Source organism: Symphodus melops, assembly GCF_947650265.1.
Source record: "Symphodus melops genome assembly, chromosome: 15".
NCBI classification, from domain to species: Eukaryota; Metazoa; Chordata; class Actinopteri; order Labriformes; family Labridae; genus Symphodus; species Symphodus melops.
The window spans coordinates 6,457,775-6,478,108 of record NC_136705.1 but is presented as its reverse complement, the minus strand read 5'-3'; the positions used below and the strand labels follow the sequence as shown (position 1 = coordinate 6,478,108).

The 20,334-nt window shown below is 41.6% G+C and overlaps 1 protein-coding gene across 1 annotated transcript in view; it reads right to left on the bottom strand.

Moving 5' to 3' along the window:
* Positions 1-749: 749 nt before the first annotated feature.
* The window catches only part of slc30a6 (solute carrier family 30 member 6), a 50,944-nt gene continuing 31,359 nt past the window's right edge, over positions 750-20,334 (bottom strand). Inside the window, exons 9-15 of the mRNA XM_079362782.1 lie at positions 19,156-19,250; positions 15,474-15,522; positions 6,867-6,986; positions 6,006-6,108; positions 5,863-5,910; positions 5,393-5,461; positions 750-2,922 (exon numbers count right to left, since the gene is read on the bottom strand). Of these exons, the coding sequence (XP_079218908.1) occupies positions 2,296-2,922; positions 5,393-5,461; positions 5,863-5,910; positions 6,006-6,108; positions 6,867-6,986; positions 15,474-15,522; positions 19,156-19,250 (1,111 nt within the window). The 3' untranslated portion in view covers positions 750-2,295. The remainder of the gene's footprint in view (positions 2,923-5,392; positions 5,462-5,862; positions 5,911-6,005; positions 6,109-6,866; positions 6,987-15,473; positions 15,523-19,155; positions 19,251-20,334) is intronic.

The window sequence follows — 20,334 nt, the reverse complement described above, 5'->3', positions numbered from 1 at the left end:
AAAATTGTCTACCGTACCTAAAACTAAGGTCCTTATTGTCAACCTTATTTTGTTTCATTATCTTAAATTAGCTTGTAAACAAATGTACAGCTTATTAACCAAGATTATGAAAACTAAAATGTATTTACCCAGATTTATCTTGCTGACAAATTGGCTTTTCAAACTTTCATTTTTAAGCTTCCTAACCAGCTAGCTACCTTGCTAACCTCTGCTTACTTGCTCTCTATTCCATTACCCAACAATGAGTTGATATAGAAGTAGACTAGCTTGCCAGTTTTATTATGCTTGTTCATCTAGATCATGGTTCTGACATACATTTTGATAATGGTGTTGATTTCAGTAAATTAATTATTATAGCTAACCGGATGCAATTCAGGTTATTCCCAGTTTCAGTTTTGTAGGTCTATCTGTCCTGTCACTGTTTGGTGGATGTCTATGCTCGCAGCAAATGAATGTAGGCCAACAACAATGCCATTCATGATAGGAAAAGGAATTATCTAAATTACCTGTTTTCAGTGATGTATCGGTACAGTACTCAGTGAAACTTCATGAAGTTGGAGATAAAAGCTTTTTGTCCCCTAACAAAAGTCAAACAAACAAATATGTAACTATTCCTGAATGTAAAAATGAATATAGTCGCTCACAAAATCAAGGACAAATACAGCATACAAAGGGCAAACTGTCACAGAATTAAACAATGTAATGTTCACATGTTCAGGTGTGATAAATGGGTCAATTAAAGAGAAAAGGAGAGAAGATTTCTTTTATTCCAAAAACAAATTTGAATCTGAAGGAAATATAAGAGAAATGCAGAACAAAGGGCAGGAGAGAATCAGTCGCATGTTTTTTGTATGGAACAATATCTTTATGACAGGTGACTGTAAAAACACTCAGGACACTTTAAGGCAACACTTTGAAGCAGATGAATTGATGCTTTTCAAGTGACAACAGAATATTAAAGTGGAATTTTTAAAATCATAATGAACTCTTGTCAATCTGTTCACTCCCTTTGGTCCCATATGTTGTTTTAAATATTTAAAGGACGTGTTATTGTGATAAAGGACTTCCAACATTTTTAATGTCAAACTATTTTGAGTTTAAGTCTCTGTGAAATGCTTTTTTCTTCTATTTTCACCCACAAGGAATGTTAGTTAGTATGGACACATTGTTTAGTCCCACAATGAGGTGGTTTTGTGAGATCCTGATATATATATAAAAAATAATAATAAAAAAAAAAAAAAAAGCATATCCAACCAGAAGTTCCTCTCTTGCACTATAAAAACTCAAATCTTAGACCCCGTGTCCACCTTGTGTTCTTTTTTCACTTGTTGTAAATGCGTAGAGAGCGTTGGCAACAGAAAGCGGCCGCTTGGATGAAAAGCGCAGCGTGCAGCAGCTTTTTAACAAGTGCTGTGTCGTTTTTGTGCGTCCCGCTCCGAGCGCTCAAGCTGGAAATCTTTGAACTTTTCTGAAAGACGCTGTTGACGTCACCAGTGCTGTTTTCAAAATGTATGATATCCGCCTTATTTTAGCCTCCTACAGATCTTTGCTCTGTATGCTGGGGCAAAAAAACATCTCAAATATAAAACACGCAGGAAAAAGTATCAGTCGGTGATACAGCAGCCATTGCCAACAGACTGTTGTCATAGAGACAGGACAGCGCTTTCCTTCCCCGGAAAAGAAAGCGAGTTGGACACGGGGTCTTTAGAAGTGCTTTTGTTTTATTCTAGTAAAAAATATCGTATTACAGTTAATCCATATTCACTTAATAAGTCCAGATGCAAATCGTATTCAAGATATAAAAAGCACAATATAAGGAACGCATTGCTCTTCAATGTTTTTAATATTGAAAGTAGATTTGACTTGGGTCATAAAACGAGATGTACTCGCTAAATTATTTGGCACATCTCCTTTTAAGACACTGCTAATGTCAAATCTGCTGCTGCATTTGCAGTGTAGTGTTTAAGTGTATCGAGATATTTTGGACTAGAAATGAGAAAAACACACTGCTTAGATTTGAGTTTTAGTAGTGTGGTAAACGTTTCAGTAAATAAATACCCCACCACACCCAGCATCACTCTTGACCAGTCAGGGGAGAATTACTCGACGAGATCTGAAACCAAACTCAGAATCTTTCTTTAAAGATACCGTCCCGCCGTTGCATTTGGAAACCGTAGGTTGCGGCATTGACCGACCTGTCTGCAAAAGAAAACAATCCCATCGGTTTCACAGACCTTGACCTCCATCATGAAAAGTCTTTTGGAGGTACCGAGGCAGAGTTTTAGCTCAGCACAATCAGGGTCTGTTCTGTCTGTACTGTGACTGTGAAGCCAGAGGGTTGCTGGTTCCAAACCCGAGTGGCGCTGTCGACCCTCCATAGGCAGTTCTGTAACTTTGAGAGGAAGGCACCCGGCTCCCACCCACACCCAGTCCATACCCCGCCCCTAGACCCTGCACGCCAAGTCCAAGCCCCCCTCCAGGCCGAGCAATGCCCTGACTCGGCATCCCTGCGTAGGGGTACCCTCCATAGGCGAGTCCCATGCCTCCATATGGCCTGTGGGTGTGCTGCCCTGGTGTGGGGAGAACCAACGGCTGCATGTTCCTCCCAGGTGTGTTGAAGGCAAACTCTGGAGGAGGGCTGCTGGGTTTGGAAGGCGTCGAGGTCAGTGGGTCCAGCTCTCCAGCGGAGGAGTACAACAGAGGAGGAATAGAGGAGGAAGAGGTGGAGGTGTAGCCTTCAGCAGCACCCGGAGGGGGCATAGAGGAGGATGAGAGAGCCCCTGTGAGGAGCGGTCTGGTCCAGTCATCCTTAAATATCTGGACGGTCAACGTGGAGACGAGCGGCAGCAGTCGGTTGGTGACGTGAGCTAGAACGAGCTGCTCGTTAGCATCCCGGCGAATACGGACGTGAGCGGAGCCGGCCTGAAACAATCAGAGGGGAGGAGAAGCGAGGTAAGAAACAGAAAGACGAGGAAACTGCAATAACCCAGCTCGCTTAATGAAACAGGAAGCATATTTAGTGTTGCTTGTGAGTGCATTGGCTGCATTTGGATCTTAACACACACTCACTGTTACTAGAGCTGGGTATCACTTGTGATTGGGCTAAACACAGATATAATAATAACATCATAATCACAGCATCACCTCAGACTGTTCTGTAATGATGCTGCCCTCCTCAGTCTCTGTGAAACGGGAACCACAAACACAGCTGGTGAACTGAACGTCCTGAAGACTCCATGACCTTCATCTCAGCACCATCAGCCTCTCTCACTCTTAAAATCTGACCTTAAAACGCTAAACTGAGCTCTACATTTTGTCAGTGTTGGCTAATTTCCCCCATCCTCATGGGAACATTCAGACCTTAAAAGGACAGAGAACACACACACACACACACACACTCACACACTCACTCACTCAGAGTTCCCCCCTTGGGGCACAAGTGCAGTCAGGGGGTCAAATCAGTTTGGACAGCTGCTCTGTTAGCAGTGGGCCAACAACCAACAGTTGTGTAACTGCAGGAACATCAGAGGAAACAACAACAGGAGCAGCAGCATCGCTGACAGACACAAAAATAACAAAAAAAACGTCAAGGAGGTAAATAGAGGACGCTGCTCCTCCTGCAGGCAGCGAGTGGTGTAGCACACACTAACACAGGCATGGCATGGAAGAGTGGCGGGACAGGAACACAAAATGAGATTCATTAGCTTCAGATGACACGTCAATAAGACAATTATCTTTTTTTAAAACGCCAAAAACACACGCCGACAAATACGAAACCCAACTACAGTTAAAAAGCGCCATGTGGTTGTGTTTAAGTGCTCTGTATCCTTACTTTTATCGATGAAAAAAAACAAACCCCAATGACTTGCAAATCAGTCCACATCAGTTCAGTTTGGTCCTCCAGCCTGAGTTGGAGAAACTATGACCATAACCCTCGGGGGGGGGTGTAACTGTGGGGAACATGGGGTCATTGTTTTGAGCCATCAGGTCTGTCTATGACCAAAGGGGAGCTGTGTCTCTGCACAAAGTCAGACACATTCCTCATGCGTGTCGGCCCTCGTCACAGATTCTGTTTTTGATTGTCATGGAGAGGACCTCAAAGCCCAGCCGAGGTGAGGAGGGTTTCCAGTTTGAATCATGTTTCCTCTAAAGCAGGGGTGTCAAACTCCAGTCCTGGAGGGCCGGCTTCCTCGGGCTGTTAGATGTCTCCCTGCTCGGACGCAGCTGAATCCAATGAGTGACGCGTTATCAGGCTTCTGCAGAGCTTGATGACAACACATTGGTTTAAAGCAGGTGTATAAAAGGCATCTAAAAGTCTGAGGAAGCTGGCCCTCGAGGACTGGAGTTTGACACCTGTGCTCTAAAGGGTGGCCGGGCTCAGCCTTAGAGTTTGGGTGCGACGCTCAGAAAGAAGCCAGTTGAGGTGAGTAAGGCACCTGGTTAGGATGCCTCCTGGTTACTGATCTCTTTGGAGGTTTTCCAGGTACAACCAAATGGGAGTAGGACGCCTCAAAGTCCTCCAGGAGGAGCTGGAAAACCTTGCTGGGGGGAGTGTAGCCTGGTTGACGTACTTCGACTGCTGACAACGCGACCCTACTTCGGAGAAGCTGAAGAAAACGATGAATGGATGGAGTAACAGCGACAATACAATTTGGGGTAAAGAGCAGCTAAGTTAAGTAAGCTCTGATTAATCATTTATTTGGCTGAGTGTGTATCTGCAAAAGCTGTGTGTGCTGTTAGTAGATGCGTTTCATGTTTTTGTGTTTGTTTCGATGACTGTCAGTTGCCTTGAGAGCCAGCTCCTTGTTAATCGCCGCGACTACAACATAAAACATACATGATGACAACATAACACAGAAATCACCAGTGTTTCCCTCCAATATCTGGAGAAAGAGGGGGAGGAGAGAGACAGCGAGGACATGTCCGCATGAATGACTTGTTCCTTCTTTCTGTCTGAGTGAACAAATCCACTGCTGATCATCACTCCGAACCGACGAATGACAGAGAAGGATCAACGAGACGGAGAGGGGATCGAGAGACAAACACGGAGACAAGCGAAACAAACAAACAAACAGGGAGGCAGGAGAGATGAGAGAGAGAGAGGATAATAAAAGAGCAAAGGGTGAAAAGGAAGTTTGGAAAAATGAGTCAGACTGGGACCGAGGTCACGTCCAATGACGCTAAACCTCGTTAGACTGGGATGCCTCAGCTGCACTGTGTGTCAGTTCTATGAGCTTTATATGTTATATTTGAAGTGATGTGTTGGGGCAATAAGAAACTCCTGTTTTCACCTTCATGTTTACAGTTCACTGTTTGTTTGAATCCGGCTTTACGATGTCACAAATATGAGCTGAAAAAGATGCTTCATTGCATCCGTGGCGGAAAAACATACCAGCGATCCGAAGCCAACAGTCCAGAAGTGCTCGTTGCGAACCTCCAGAACTCCTTCCAGCGTTGACACCTGATTGGTCACAAAGAGGAACAATCAACCAATGGCAATGGACATGTTATTAACTTCACATACTGGTTGATTATACAGACATTAACACCTTTTATACTTCCTGTATTTCTTCCTAACTTTCGGATAGATTTTTCAGTGTGAAGCTGAGAGGCTGAAAATGTAACAATCACACTAAAGGTCATTTTTCAGTCTGAACTTTTGGTAATATTAGCTGGTGTTTGATGGATTTGACACTTTCCTCACGGTAAGGGATTTACAATGAAAATCCTTAAAATAACGTTAATTGTTGTTACAGATGTATATCAATAAATATTTAATGTCTCTGTGGGGTGATTTGTCTTGCAGACAGCAACAGTAAGACGTTCAGAAACACAGTTCGGCTGAGTTGCACTGAGCCTCACCTCTCTGAGCAGTTTGTCCAGCTGGCCAATGATGTGCGACGGCGTCGTCTGCAAAAAAAAAAAGATGTGAGGCAGTTATTAAAATGACCCAGCATTGAATGGGTCAGTGTTGGTCTATGAATACAAGACATGCAGGGTCATACCTGTAACAGCACTTTGCCGCTGTAGACGCTCATGGGATACATGGTGCCAAAGGTCATCAGAGCGATGGCGACTGCCGACGCCGTGTCCACTGCATTATAGTTACTAAGAGAACACACACAGCAAAGGATATGAGGAACGTCTAAATAAGAAAAACATTCAAGAAATAAAAGAAACATGAGTACTGCAGAAACAGTGTAAGATCGTATGTTAGCTGCCTTGTTTACAATTGGCTCAATTAGACATGGAACTTTTAATAAGGAGGCTAAATGTTATAACATCTTCAAATCAAGTGAAGAAACATTTGTGTTCCTATGTGCAGCTGTATATAAGCCTGATTCAAAGAAACACCCCTACGTTTTCATTTTGAGGTCCGGGTAAGTGGTGATGGCGTTCCAGGTAATAAAATATAGAGTTAGAGTATTTCATTCTATCTTTAAGGAAATGTTTGAAGCTCCATTTCTGAGCTCTTCTGAAAGTTTTGAGTTTGATGTTGAATTTGGTTGTAAAGGTGTAAAGCTGACATATTTTGTTGTTTTCCAAAATCTGTGCTCGTTTTAAACATTTCAATGTTACACAAAATGAACCCTTGGTGAGACCTCGCCCCCCCCCCCCCCCCTTTTTTATTTTAAATATTCTATAAAGATCACTCTAAATGTTCAGGGAACAACACACTACACTTTTGCAACCAATTAAAAAGTCTCATTTTCTTTCCCATCTCTGCATGTTCTTTCCCCCACTGGGACGTCGAGCATGGGGACACACAAACCAGAGAACAACGTTTGGTTTCATAGTAAGGATTCACAGTAATGGGCGCTGTTTTCTTTTTTTCCAGCTGTATTCATTGGGAGATATATTCTTACTTGATTTCTATGAGCATGTAGGTGATGCAGAGGGAAATAGCTCCTGCCATGTTGATCAGGACAAATGGATTCATACGAGGAAGCAGCACACTGCTCAGGCCTGGAATGATGCCACACAAACTGCACAAACACACAAAGAAAAACAGAATTAGTGAACTCCAAACATTTCCAATAAAGAAATATAGGAAATGCAACAGAAGTGTAAGAAATAATATACTCAAGAGATATTTCTGATAAGGACAAATCTGAAAAATTGAGGTTTTTATATACATTCACATTTTTAACCGAAACACATCAAGAGCAACATCATGAAACATACACATCAATGTTTTTTTCTAACACTAATATACCTTTCCCTAACTTGTTTACAAACCACCCAATTATAAGAAAAGTCCGTCCTCTCCGTATTTTGCTTGCTCCACTTTTCCGAAAATGTGTGCTTTTCAGCAAGGTTTGTAGTTTTCCCTTCATGACATCACAAAGGGCAGTGAACCCGCCCCCAGGTGGATGACACTCCCACAGCAAGGTGTTTGTTTTGCCTTCTGAGTCTGTCACCTCACTATAAACAACTGAACATAGTGTGAGAAAGCTCAAGCCAATGAAGCCCTTTCAGAGGGCCATTTAAAGCTACAGACACAGAAACGGGCTGTTCTGAGCTGGGCTGGAACAGAGGGGTTTATGGGTGTGATAAAATACAGAACTTGCAAGGGATTAATGTTGGCCTGTGTCAGTAAAGAAAGATAAATCAGGTAAATCAAGATAGATCAGGTAAACAATGTAACAAAACTACATTTCATGGACTCCTTTGGTCCAGTGTATCAGCCTTTCTGTCATCATGGCGCTTTTTACATCTTAAAAACAATAAACACATGTACTAGTGTGTAACTACTAGCTCAAGGGATTTCTGTTAAATTAATTTACGCAGTTAAGTAGAAACTAAGTTGATCTTTAGTATACATTCGGGATTTTAATAGATTTTGAGGATCTGTGATGTTTATGTGTTTGTCTTGTTTTGGATCAAGTTTGTTTATCACCATTCTATGTTCTATCTTGGTACAGTAAATCCATTTAAGGACTTTTGGGGGAAAAAAAAAAAAAACAGTTTTCAAGAATACTGAAAGGCGGCTGACCCCAGAACTTCAATAACAAAAAAAAATAGAGGTTGATTTATATTTATCTGACCAAACCAGTTTCTCCATCTGTTCCCTGTAGACTCTGGGTCTTTTTCCTCCTCATCCTCTCTACAGCAAGCTTCTCTGTGTTTATGTTTGTCTTTGGGATTAGGCCTTTAACCCGATCACACCGCCTTAATTGACTTTAGTGGACTTGAACCGGAGTTGATTGGATCATTCTTGTTTTGTTTTATGTTATGTTGGTCTTTGGCAGCAACCTATCATTTTCTTCAAACTGCAGCTTCGATCAGAAACAGTGATGAAGGCTGGATTTAAAGTTTCCTCAGAAATGATTAGGTACAGCTGTTTAACTGCTTTTTATTGCAAATATCTAATCGGCCTATCACATGGCATTATCAGTGCCTGTGCAGTAAAAATGTCTATTCCACTTTCAAAGTGTGAAAGGTTTCTTCATATTGCCTGGAGAAGATTTCTAAGCACACAAGATTTCAGCAGAAGAGGAAGGAAAATCACTGTGTCACAGATGCTGAATTTAAGATACGAAGATGCAGAAATATGAAATATAAGAATAAATACAAAATGACATTTGACTGTGCAACTCTGTGTTGTTAAATGTCATTCATTCCAGAAAACTATTCAGTGATTTTTTTATTTTTAGTTTTATGTTCGGGCTTTTTCGCCCTTATTCTAGAGAGGATAGTGGATAGGGTCGGAGGGTGGGTGGGGGGAGACATGGGGGAAGGTCAACCACAGGCCGGACGCAACTTTTTTTTTAAACAGAAAAAACTTGTTGAACTGCGAGTTTCCAGCGGACCTTTTTTTTTTTTTTTTTTTAAACAAGTGACCAAACAACAAAACAAAGAGCTGCAATGGTGAGTTGTAAAAAAAGTGATTTTGTAAGTCACTTTGTTTTGACATTTTTATGACAACCTTGGCTCATCAATCAATATTGGTAACAGGTGGTGACGAATACTTGAAATATCTTTCTTATTTTAAAATCTCTGAATTAACCTCAACTACATTTTGGCTTTGAGTTCATCTCAGTGTTACCTCTCTCAAGCATTTTTGTCTATCAGGACTTCTTTGTTCACTTAACTTGTCAACAAAGGTCGGGGTGGTGTACAAAGTCTTGCTCAAAGGCACTACAGCAGGAAGTGATGTATATGAAAAGGTTTAATGTGGTCTGACAGCTGCACATGCTGCAGAATGATGTGACACATAAAGACTTTGATGGTGTCATGAGAGAGAATCATGTGACGTTGGAGGTTTAAATAACAGCTGTGTTATGTGGATGTCTGAGGAGCAGATTTAATCGGCGGGAATAATGCCGTTGGTTTAATGAATCAAAGTCCCTGTGAGGACACGCGTCAATAACTCCTCTTCCATTTACTGAAAAGGAATGAAGCCTGTCAAGTTATTATTTTGCTTAAATAGATTAATCCAGCTCACTGATACGTTGATTAAAGGGTCAAGAATCCTCTCTTCATAACTCAATAAACCAGGCGTTGGATGAAGCCAAAGAGCTGAGCAGGAAGGAGTTGATGCAATGTTTCTGAATTTATCAGTCATTTAAAGACCGTGCAAATCTTGAAAAGGTTTACTATTTGGCTGGAAAAAAAAGCAACTTCACGGCCATGTGAACAAAAATCTGATGGCAGAGAAAATCCTCAGGGACTTTTCTCACTTTTTAAGTAATCAGTCCACAATAGATTTACACTTGGTATATTTGATTATTTTGTAGATCAATATTCTTTATATTGCATATTATTTCATAAATAAGACATAAATAAGTTGCATTTCTATTCATATAGACGTGCCAGAAACAGGAGAAACTGATCAAATGAAGGCTGAAATCATATCAGTGCTGGATTGTATCATCACTTTGACATATTGCTGACCTTTTAATTCTATAACCTTTGTTTACATGCTGGCAGAAACTAGGAAGCAATCACAAGCACACAACCCTTTTTTTTTCTTTTTTAGCTGACTTGATCTTAACAGGACACTGAATCCATCGAGTCACAGGGCACGAGCTGGAGAACCACCTGGCTGCTACAAGTCTGTCCTCCCAGGCAATTTAAAGAGCTGGATCTAACAGCACGCAGTTCTTCCATGGAACCAGCCCCTGACGTCCACATGTCAACAGTAGAAGGTCAGCCAGGACGTCTGCAGGCAGTAGTAGAGATCATCATCTCAGCCTAACCACAGTTCAGACACAGCATACAGCACAAAGGCCCCAACACCTCACAACGAGCCGAGCCTGGCATATTCTGACGGTCCAACCATCCAGTTCCCTGAATCCATCACTGTGACCACGATCAGATCATACACCCAATGATCCCAAGAGGGCATCGTAAGAAGCGTGTTACAAACAGGCTCATTTTTTATTCCCTCACGCTCCTGTCATGTTACTTATTTTAGAAAGAATTCAAAGCAGCTGGCCTTGTCGATACGAGCTGCTGTCATGTAGCGGAGTAATGCGCTTTCTATTGCTTCAACAGGCCAAACATGCAGGAGGAAAACTTTGATTTATGCACTAGTTATTGGCGCCACTGTTTTGGGTGAGAGAACCATTTCCCAGTGTGTTTGGAAGGCGCTCTCATGGTGGGGATGAAGTTTGGAAATGATGACCTAACTCCTCACCTGAGTAGAAAAGACATCTTGTTTTAAAACTGAAAGATATTTTGCAATATCTTTTACACATGTACTTTTTTTCTGAACACCGTGATTGACTTCAACAAGGTAAACAGCCAAAACAAAGAAAGCAATGTTGTGATGCTTCCTCTTGATTGATGTTTTATATTCTTATTGACAACCAAGTGGAAGACATCTGAAAAAAGAGGATACACAATCAAAAATTGAAGAGCCAATTAAAGTCACTCAAAATGTGGTATTTTGAATGTCCCTTCTTGCATAAATAAATGACACAGCTAACACGACTTAGCACTTAAAGGCTAAGTGTAGCTGCCTGCTGCGTCTGATATCCTTCCTCAAACATTCAGGTGATTCCCACAAACACATTATCATCCAATCACTCTCTCCGTTAACATCTTGTCCCGGTCTTCCTGAAACAGATGAATAGGTCAATGAATGCACATCCAGGCGGATCGTTCCTGCGCTGCGTGTCAGGTTGAATTTCCAATACGTCAAAAGGCCGACGCTCTGAGTCTGCTGTCGCCTATAGCATCAAACGCCGTCACAAACATGAGGAGGAGCGCAGCGGCAGAGTGACTCAAGGTGTCTGTCATCGGATGAAAGTTAAATAACAAAACAGTCACATGGTTTTAAACATGTTGATGTCAAACACAACTTAGCAGGGGGGGGAGAGAGCAGATGAAGACTGATTCCATTATCATTCGGCTCGGTTTTAAAATCTGAGGAGAACTCTGAGAAGTCAGAGTCAGAAAGTGCTTCGAAACTTTCACAAGCACGTCTAAGAAACACACGGGCACATTTTTCAGATGATTTGAAAACACAGCAGCTCATGTTCAGAAAATCCTGAAAGTGTATGTACTGTATGCATTCTCTCTTCTGGCCACTCTTCATGCATAAATGGTGCTTTATGTACAACGTTTATAGCCATTTAACTTTGAGTATTTAATCTATCTAAAACCCAGTGCTATTTAATAAATGGTGGAAAGAAAGGAGATTACATTAAGCCATTTTAACTGCAATTAAAAAACACACCTTAAAAAATGACAGATTAATTTTGGGTCAGTTACTGCAGCCAAAGCATCTTACTGAACCCGGTGAACTCATTGTGAACCCATTACATTATTAACACAAACATGGGAGTGAACTGCCAGCTCGGATTGTGCAGCAGAATAATGTGTGTAACAGGCAAGAGGAGCAAAGACAACTGAAGGGCCAAAAGACGGAAGGCAAGGAATGTAGAGAGAGGAACAGGGACAAAGGGGAAAGAAGAAGGGAGAGTTGGCGATGAGATTGACAATCGCAGTGATTCCATAATCCCTCTTGATGCATTGATATAATTTGACATGTGACCTAATGTGTGTTTGTGTGTGTTAATCCAAACATGCTGCAGACAGAGAGCGACGGATTAAAGACAACAAAATGGTTGCTAGAAAATATCCACAAAATCTTTTTTTTTTTTTGTCAGGTTTGAACCTTGTCCATAGGAGTATTTGATTCAGATTTTTTTTTTTTTTGTAGATATTGCTGTTGAAACTTTAAATGACACATTTTGCTTTGGTGACAAGTTCTGCGTCACACTTTGTTTCCGTTTTACCTCCACAGTGGACTCGCGCCCCTAAAGACTGCGCCATGGGGGAGTTTATCAGAGCTCTGAGGGACGCACCTAATCAACCATTCAGGACATAAACTTCATTGACGCAAATGCAAATGCAAAAAAAAAGGAAAAAAGAGACGTTTACATAACCAAGCCCATTTGACAGGACGTAAGAAAGTTCAGCATCACTGTTATAATCCTGCTACTACAAATTGAAGTTGGCTGTAAAAGCAGATGGATCCTTTTTAAACATTAAAATGTCACAGCAGACATGGACAGGGTTACAGTTTGATTCAAAGACACTTTTAATGTCTTCATTATCGATGAAAAACTAATGGGGGGGGGTATACTTCTTGTATATAGATCTTACAAAGGCTGAGAGATATGCAGTAACGTGCATAAAGTTGGGTGTGTCCGACTGACCTGTGGGTGCGTCATGCCGTTTTAAAGGAGGCTTGAGGACCACCTTAACTCCACCACTTTGTTTCTTTACAGGCTTATTGAAAGCATAGCATTTCCAATGTGGTTTTCACTGAGTTTCAAAACTCCTCTTTAGAAACCACTGGGTGACACCGAGACGGTCTCATGATGTTCATTTTGTAAAATATAGTTCCCTTTCCCCAAGACAGCAAACATTTATACACTGTCGACAAAGCAGCCGGAGCTACTTTGGGTTGGTTTGTGTCGAGAGACGCAGCAGACCACTAAACAGCACGTTTAAGTTTCCTTTCCACTTGTTGGGTGTTTTTCTTCGTGAATGTGAGGGCGGGTTTTTGTGAGGTCGAACACAGTGAGGAAATCTTCTGAATGTCATGCCTCGTTGCATTTATTTACATCATCAATAATGAGATTTATTCCTCATCAGACATCACATGTGAAAAATAAAACTGTGTTTCATTGGAAGTTAACATTCATTTCTGTTGTATTAAATCTATGATGGAGGTCATAATCTAATAAATAGGATTAAAAAGTGAACTTAAATGAACTACACTTACATAAAAATAAGACAGGAGTCTTTTAGGTTAAACTAATGTGACACAAGCAGAATTTGCATTTGACGAAATTCCTCATGAGCCAAACTTCTTGTCTTCACACACTAAACATTTGTCCTTTCTTTCTCGACTCTGCGAACTTTCACACATACACACACAGGTTTCAGGCGTTTGGTTGGTGTGGCCGACAGAGCAGCAGGCTTTACATAACCCAGTTGGCCCTCAGACCCTGCTGGGGTTAAACAGGGACACGCTCTTACCACACAGTCAGAGGTGCACAAAAACAGACACATTACAAGCAAACACAAACACACACAGACTCACGCACGCACGCACACACACACACACGCACACACACGCACACACACGCACACACACACACACACACACACACACACGCACGCACAGACGATGGAAACTAGGCTGGGACGTCCTGTTCTGTTCTGCTTCCTTATCCAATCACGACTCAGTTCTTGCTGCAGAACTCTCCAGGCTGTCGGCCTGAGTAACCTGCACTGCTGATGCGAGTGTGTGTGTGTGTGTGTGTTCTTTTCAATTCAGATGTGGGAACCCACTATTGGATGTAATATTCATCACAACAGTTGACACTCTGCATCAGTCTGCTCTGCTCAGTGTCACATGTGAACTCCTGAAAATATCGAGATCATTTCGGGAGGACTGCTCCCGAGAACCTCCTGACCTGGCTCCTCACATACACACCTCACACAGTGGAGGACTATCCCCGACACACTGATGAACAGCTCTTTAACTTTATGCACAGACATCATGCCGGTAGTTTGCATAACAGTCTAAAGTTGTGCATCGACTGCAGGGAATAAACGTCACCATCCACTCCTACTCGCTTGTTCTCCTGATAACATCCTGCTGCGTTCTCATATCAGCTCACTGAGGGAAGATACTGTAAGCTTATAGTCCCATGGTTGTTGAGGGAAAAATACAGCATTAGGAACCAACGAAAATAGCTGACTGGATTGTAAGTTTTTGAAATAGGATTTTTGCAGACACAATAAATTACTGCAACACTAACTAAGGAGTCAGAGAAAGTTCCAGGTGATGTGCCTTGTATTACTTGGTCGGTGTACTGCGTGGAGAAGATTTTCTTGAGTTATAAATAGTACAGAACACAGTTTTGTGTTCCCTCCTGAAAGTCTGTGTCAGACAAATCCGAGCAGGTTTTGAAAACTGGAGACGTATTTTCATTTTTATCATCCCTGCCGATGTAACTTCTTTACACTATTTTAACAATGTCTTATGGTAGTTTTGAAAGGTGTAGCTCGCAAACTGAAACTGTATGAAAGGTAAAAACCTGTTTACTTCATGTTTTCCCTGACTGGCATGGAATACTAGTCCGGTGAAGAATTGCAGTTCTGTAGGGAACAATTTAGCAGAAATTCAGCGTTATTCAACTCTTGTACAAAGTGTCACCTTGCTGTCCACCACACATATCAGGTTTCAGCTCCCTGCATAAAGAAAAGCACCGGAGTCTCACATTTGCAAGGGAGCAAGACACAAGACACTGGGAGAAATTGTGGGCACAGAAAAGAGATCAACAACATTTAAGACGTGAATGTAAGGTTTCATTGAAGATATATTCAGGTAAGATAATCAAATATAACAGTCAATCCCTGAAGAGGTAAATAAAGTATGCTCTTTATACCTTCAGCTAAACGTTTACAATAAAATATGTGACGCATTTTTTTCCAGTGTAACTTGTTAAAAAAATCTTTTGTTGTAATACTTCAGAGGTCGATCATTCATTCAAAGAGCCTCATTGGACTGCCAATCTTACAGTCGAACACCAGATTATGAAACAAGGATCATTCCACGTTTGTCCCTGTATGTCTACCCTGAGATTGACTGGCACCCAGTTCAGGGTGTACTGGCTTCTCACCCGACGACAGCTGGGCTCTCTAAGAGCCTGAACAGGATGAGCAGAGCGAGCTCAGCTTTTAGCCTGCAGGAGAACTAAGGTACCGGCCCACTGACACCCTGACTCTATGACATCATGCCCACCACATTGACTGACAGAAACCTTTGACCACAGAGGAAGGCCATGTACGCACGCACACACACACACACACACACACACACACACACACACACACACACACACACACACAGAGAGAGAGAGAGAGAACTTAAACAGAGAGAGAAGATATCAGAGAAAGAAATGAGCAAATCAAAAAAAGAAAGAGATTCAGACATTTCTTACCTTCGACTTAGATCTGCCACATGTTCCTGAAGCCAACTGCTGCTGGCGGCTGGGGGGGAGAGAGAGATATCTTAATGTGAAACCTTTCACAAAACAAAAACGCAGCTCCTTACCCTTCACATATTGAACATAGTCTTTTAGATATTTCAGTTCTGTTTACTGGATTTCACATGAAACAAAAGGTGTTTGGCTTTAGTGCCAGTCCTTGAAAATGCAGTGAATGTCTTCACTACCTTCACATTTGCCCTTACATATTTATTTGGTCATCTGTCTTTTATTCGCACGTCACTCTTTCTCTTTCTGTCATTCTGAATTTGCCATATCAAAACTGACACGGTCTCACAATTGTGTCCTTAAATTGAAGCATGAACTCTGCAACTAACGCTGCCGCCTAAATTCAGTGACTCACCAGTTGAGAGGACCCTCAGTCCCCTCCCTCCTTTTCTACAGATTCTTTGCACTTAGGGTTGACATGACAGGAAGTGACTTTACAAACTCAGCTTTGAAATAACACAACTTTGGTGAAGGGCTGCATTATCAGACAAGTAGGCACAATAAAACATTCAAGTAAGGACTGCCTTAAAATCAGGAAATCTGAAAACAACAGTCTGAAATATGGGCACCATGTTTTCACCCTCAGCATATGAACATTTTAGCCAATCAGAGTGAGCCCTTCAGATTCCTCCATGAGCTGTGTTAAAGCTCCTGCCAGGAACTTTTGGTTATGACATGTGCTGCTGCCCTCTTGGCCAGGTCAAAGAGATCTTGATCTCAATGGGTTAATTACCTGGTTAAATAAAGATTAAATAAATAAGAGTTAAAAAATGTTGTTTTTTTTGTTCATTTTTAAAGTTAACTATAAATCATTCCATCTGACACCTACCCTGTGGCAGTCGTTGTAGGGCATAACAAGTGCAATATCGAAACTGTTCACCTTGTTGCTGATAGTGTTGATTTTATCTGTAGATCAAAGAAAACATCACGTTCTATTTCACCAGTTAAAAATTCCTCATTGGAGCTTTAGCATTGTTTGGTGTTTATGATAGCATCTGTGAAGAAGGCTAGAGGGGGGATAAGCAACATGTCTTGAAATATAAAACTTATAGGCCAATATAACGTCAGAAAAGAGTCAAATAAAATGTTGATCCTCACCAACCATACAGAAGTCAAAGATGCACACACTATAGGGCGTTCACACTTGCAGAAAACGTGCTAACTCCTGATATTTTGTGTTTCTCCTGCCAGACCCCTCGTATTGTTAACAGGAGATTATCTGTAGAATTGCCATCAAGCCAATGGGAGGGGGAGTGGCTTTTATATACTGTGACTGCACGGTGCGTAGAGTGTAACACATGTGCACTACCTCCTGAAATAATCAAGATATTTTCAGGAGTCCATGTGTGAAAACGGCAAAAGACGCAAACGAAAAGGTGATATTTAAAGCATTGGCATTTTCTTGTCCAGTAGGATTCATTTTCTTACGATCACTTTTAGTCATCTAGCTGCTCCGACTTTGTTTCAGATTACTTCTTATAATAAAGACTAAAATGGCGTTTCTGTTCAAGTGGACAATCACTTTTTTTATTGTCTTTGCTGCTGTGTCAAAAGAAACAAACCTCTGCGGAGTGCGGGTAGTCTAACATGAGCTGAGGAACGGAGCAGAGAGCTTTACGTTTTAAGACGGAGACGAGAACAAAAATATTGTTCTTGTTCAAAGCTCTGTGAAACATTGAGACACACAGATGTTTTACTTACACAGCTGACTTGCTCAGATCTGTCCTATGGATTTAAGCATCATGTGCATGGCTGCAGTTTTTACATCAAACTGTTTCACTCACACTGCAGCATTAAACTGTTTATACAGAGACTAGCAGGGAGCAGTCATGCTCTCAAACCCCGATTTGGGATAGAAATACTTCATGAGTGGAGAGTGGGTGAGTGTGTGTGTGTGTGTGTGTGTGTGTGTGTGTGTGTGTGTGTGTGCGTGTGTGTGTGTGTGTGTGTGTGTGTGTATCGCCCTCTGCTCTTTCTCTAACGTGCTGTCCAACCTTTAATGTTTGACGACACTGTGAGGCCTGAAGGCTGAGCACCGGGTCAAAGGCCCTTCAAATTCCATCCTGCTCAGACCTGAAAGTGTGTGTGTGTGTGTGTAGGTGTGTGTGTGTGTGTGTGTGTGTGTGTGTGTGTGTGTGTGTGTGTGTGTGTGTGTAAGGTTGGGGTGGGGCGGGTTTTGTTTGTTTTGTTTGGAGGTGAGTCAGTATAAACAAACATTTTAATAGAGTGACTTATTTATGATCTGTGTGTGTTTCTGAGAATGATTGTCTGTGTGTGTGTGTGTGTGTGTGTGTGTGTGTGTGTGTGTGTGTGTGTGTGTGTGTGTGTGTGTGTGTGTGTGTGTGTGTGTGTGTGTGTGTGTGTGTGTGTGTGTGTGTGTGTGTGTGTGTGTGTGTGTGTGTGTGTGTGTGTGTGTCTCAGCCTGCCTGGCCCTCTAGCACAGTACATTACCACTGTCTGGAACACTGTTGCGTAATGCACTTTTAGTCTTGCTCTGTCAGACTCTGTGTGTGTGTGTGTGTGTGTGTGCGTGTGCATGTGTGTAGCAAGTGTGATATATTGTGTGTTTTGGCAAAGTAAAGTGCCTCTGTGTGTTTGTGTGTGTAGTTTTATCCCCCTCCCATTCCAAAATGTCAGATGTTAAGTGATGTTGAGACTGCTCTAAACACAACAGCAGACAGCTGACGCACACATACATACACACACACACACACACACACACACAGATGTGCACACCAACACAGACACACACTGACCTCATTCATCAGCAGACTGCTCATACTGATAGTGACTCAGAGGAGAGGAGGGGAGAGGAGAGAAAAGGAGGGAAGAGGAGGAGGAAGAGAGGATAGGAAAGGAAAGGAAAGGAGGAGAGAAACAAAAAAATAACAGAAAAAAAGGAAGTTTAAAAGAGGAGAGGGGAGGTTTACGAAATAAGAGCTGGGGGGGGGGGGCGACATTGAAGAAATGTCCATCGTTTGGACACATTCTGTGTGAGGACTGGAGGCAGCTTTGGAGAGTCCGAACATTATGTACTTTTTCTTTGTTTGTTTTGTTTTTTGTATGACAAAGTATTTGTTCTTTCGCTGTATGAGGCTTCGGACATCCGTGCAGTCCCGTTTAGCTCTGGGAAACTGTGATGATCACGTTTTGCAAACCTGTTAACCCTTTTGTAGGAGGAACTATAAATCCAAAACTGTGAGCAGTTGATTATTCATGACTCCTTTCTTTAAATCAACTTCAGATATGGGGGCAGATGTTCACTCTGCTCCTCTTTTCTTTAACGCCCATAAATAATCAGTGGAAAATAATCTGAAACACTTTCTTCTTTCATGAAGTCAAACTGTGTTTGGTTTCATAACTTACTGATTTGTGCAGTTACAGAAGAAGGGACTAACCTCTGATCCTCCTGCTGCTTATTGTAATTCATGTACCCATAAAACAGTAATCCCTGAAAAATATAACAAAAGCCAAATTGTCCCCAACTCCCCAATGACACAAAGGATTACTAAAGCACAACTGACATGGGGAGAAAACCCAGAAGAAACTAAAATAAGTAAATCCAGCCTCCCGCTATGTAACACACAGAGTGGATGGAACTGGAAGGAGAAGAAACATGTGGCTGTACCTTCAGAGACGTAAGCAAAGGGTTTGTTCCTGACAGACAGCAGAGTCAGCAGGTTGAAGAAGAGAGCGACGAAGGTCCCGACCAACAGACGACCGCTGCAGAGAGACACAGAGAGTGTGAACATATTGACAAACATCCTGAACTATTACAGTAGATTGTTTTTTCTTTTTTTTTTTTTTCTTTTAAATACAGACACTTCTCAGGCAGATAAAACGAGTCGGGGGTGGGGGGGGGGGGGTTCCACCGTCCTCTCAAGACTGAAGTTCATGGCTTGGCTTTAATAATGTTCATGTTCAGCTGCTTGTTGCTGACTGATATAAGTAACAGAATATTTGAGCAGATTGAAGTTCAAGTTGTTCATTGAATAATCTAAATTAATTTACAGGGAAAAACACAAATAACATGAAAATAAAGCCTAAGATAAGAGCAAAAAACCAAAAGCATGTCGATCCCCTTCGTTCACAGTTTCCACTGAATACCAATCTTTGGTTAAGAACAAAAGGCAGCCGACGCTTTACTGACATTTATTACTAAATAAAGACATTTTATTTCCAAAAAACATGGTAGAAATGTCTCTCTCTCTCTCTCTTCATTCTAAGAACAGTTTTACCTCACATCCTCCTTCTAAAACTGTCTGGTCAATGTACTGAGTTTGTAAAGAAAAAGTTCTGGCCTTTCTAAGCATTTCCATTGTCTCAAAGTTCAAATTCAAAGCAACAACTGGCTGACCTTTTGAAGTTCCTTTTTTCAGAAATATTGCGAAGTGTGCATGCAGAGGCCGAGCTGCACACGCTCAGCTTCAGCAACGAGCAGAGACGGGCTCAATAAAAGGTTCAGAAGCTGGGGACACTGGTGGTAAAGTTTTTTGTTTTGTTTTTGTTTTATTTACAATTCCTGTAGTTGAAACGATCTTGTTTAAGATTTTTTTTTTTCATTAATCCTGAGTCTATTTTTTCTGAAGTGTAACTTTAATATAAACCTAAACAGACAGATTGAACTCGCAGGGAAAAAAAAGAAGCAAAAAAAAAAAAAAAGCTCATACACACACACACAGCTGAACTCTTCTATACACTAATCACATGAGACAATCCTTTTAAGAGCCTAGAAATTGTTCTAAACAATCAGCAGGAGGTGAAGGGCTGCCCGACAGTGAGCCACAATAAATGGATGACCCCGAGC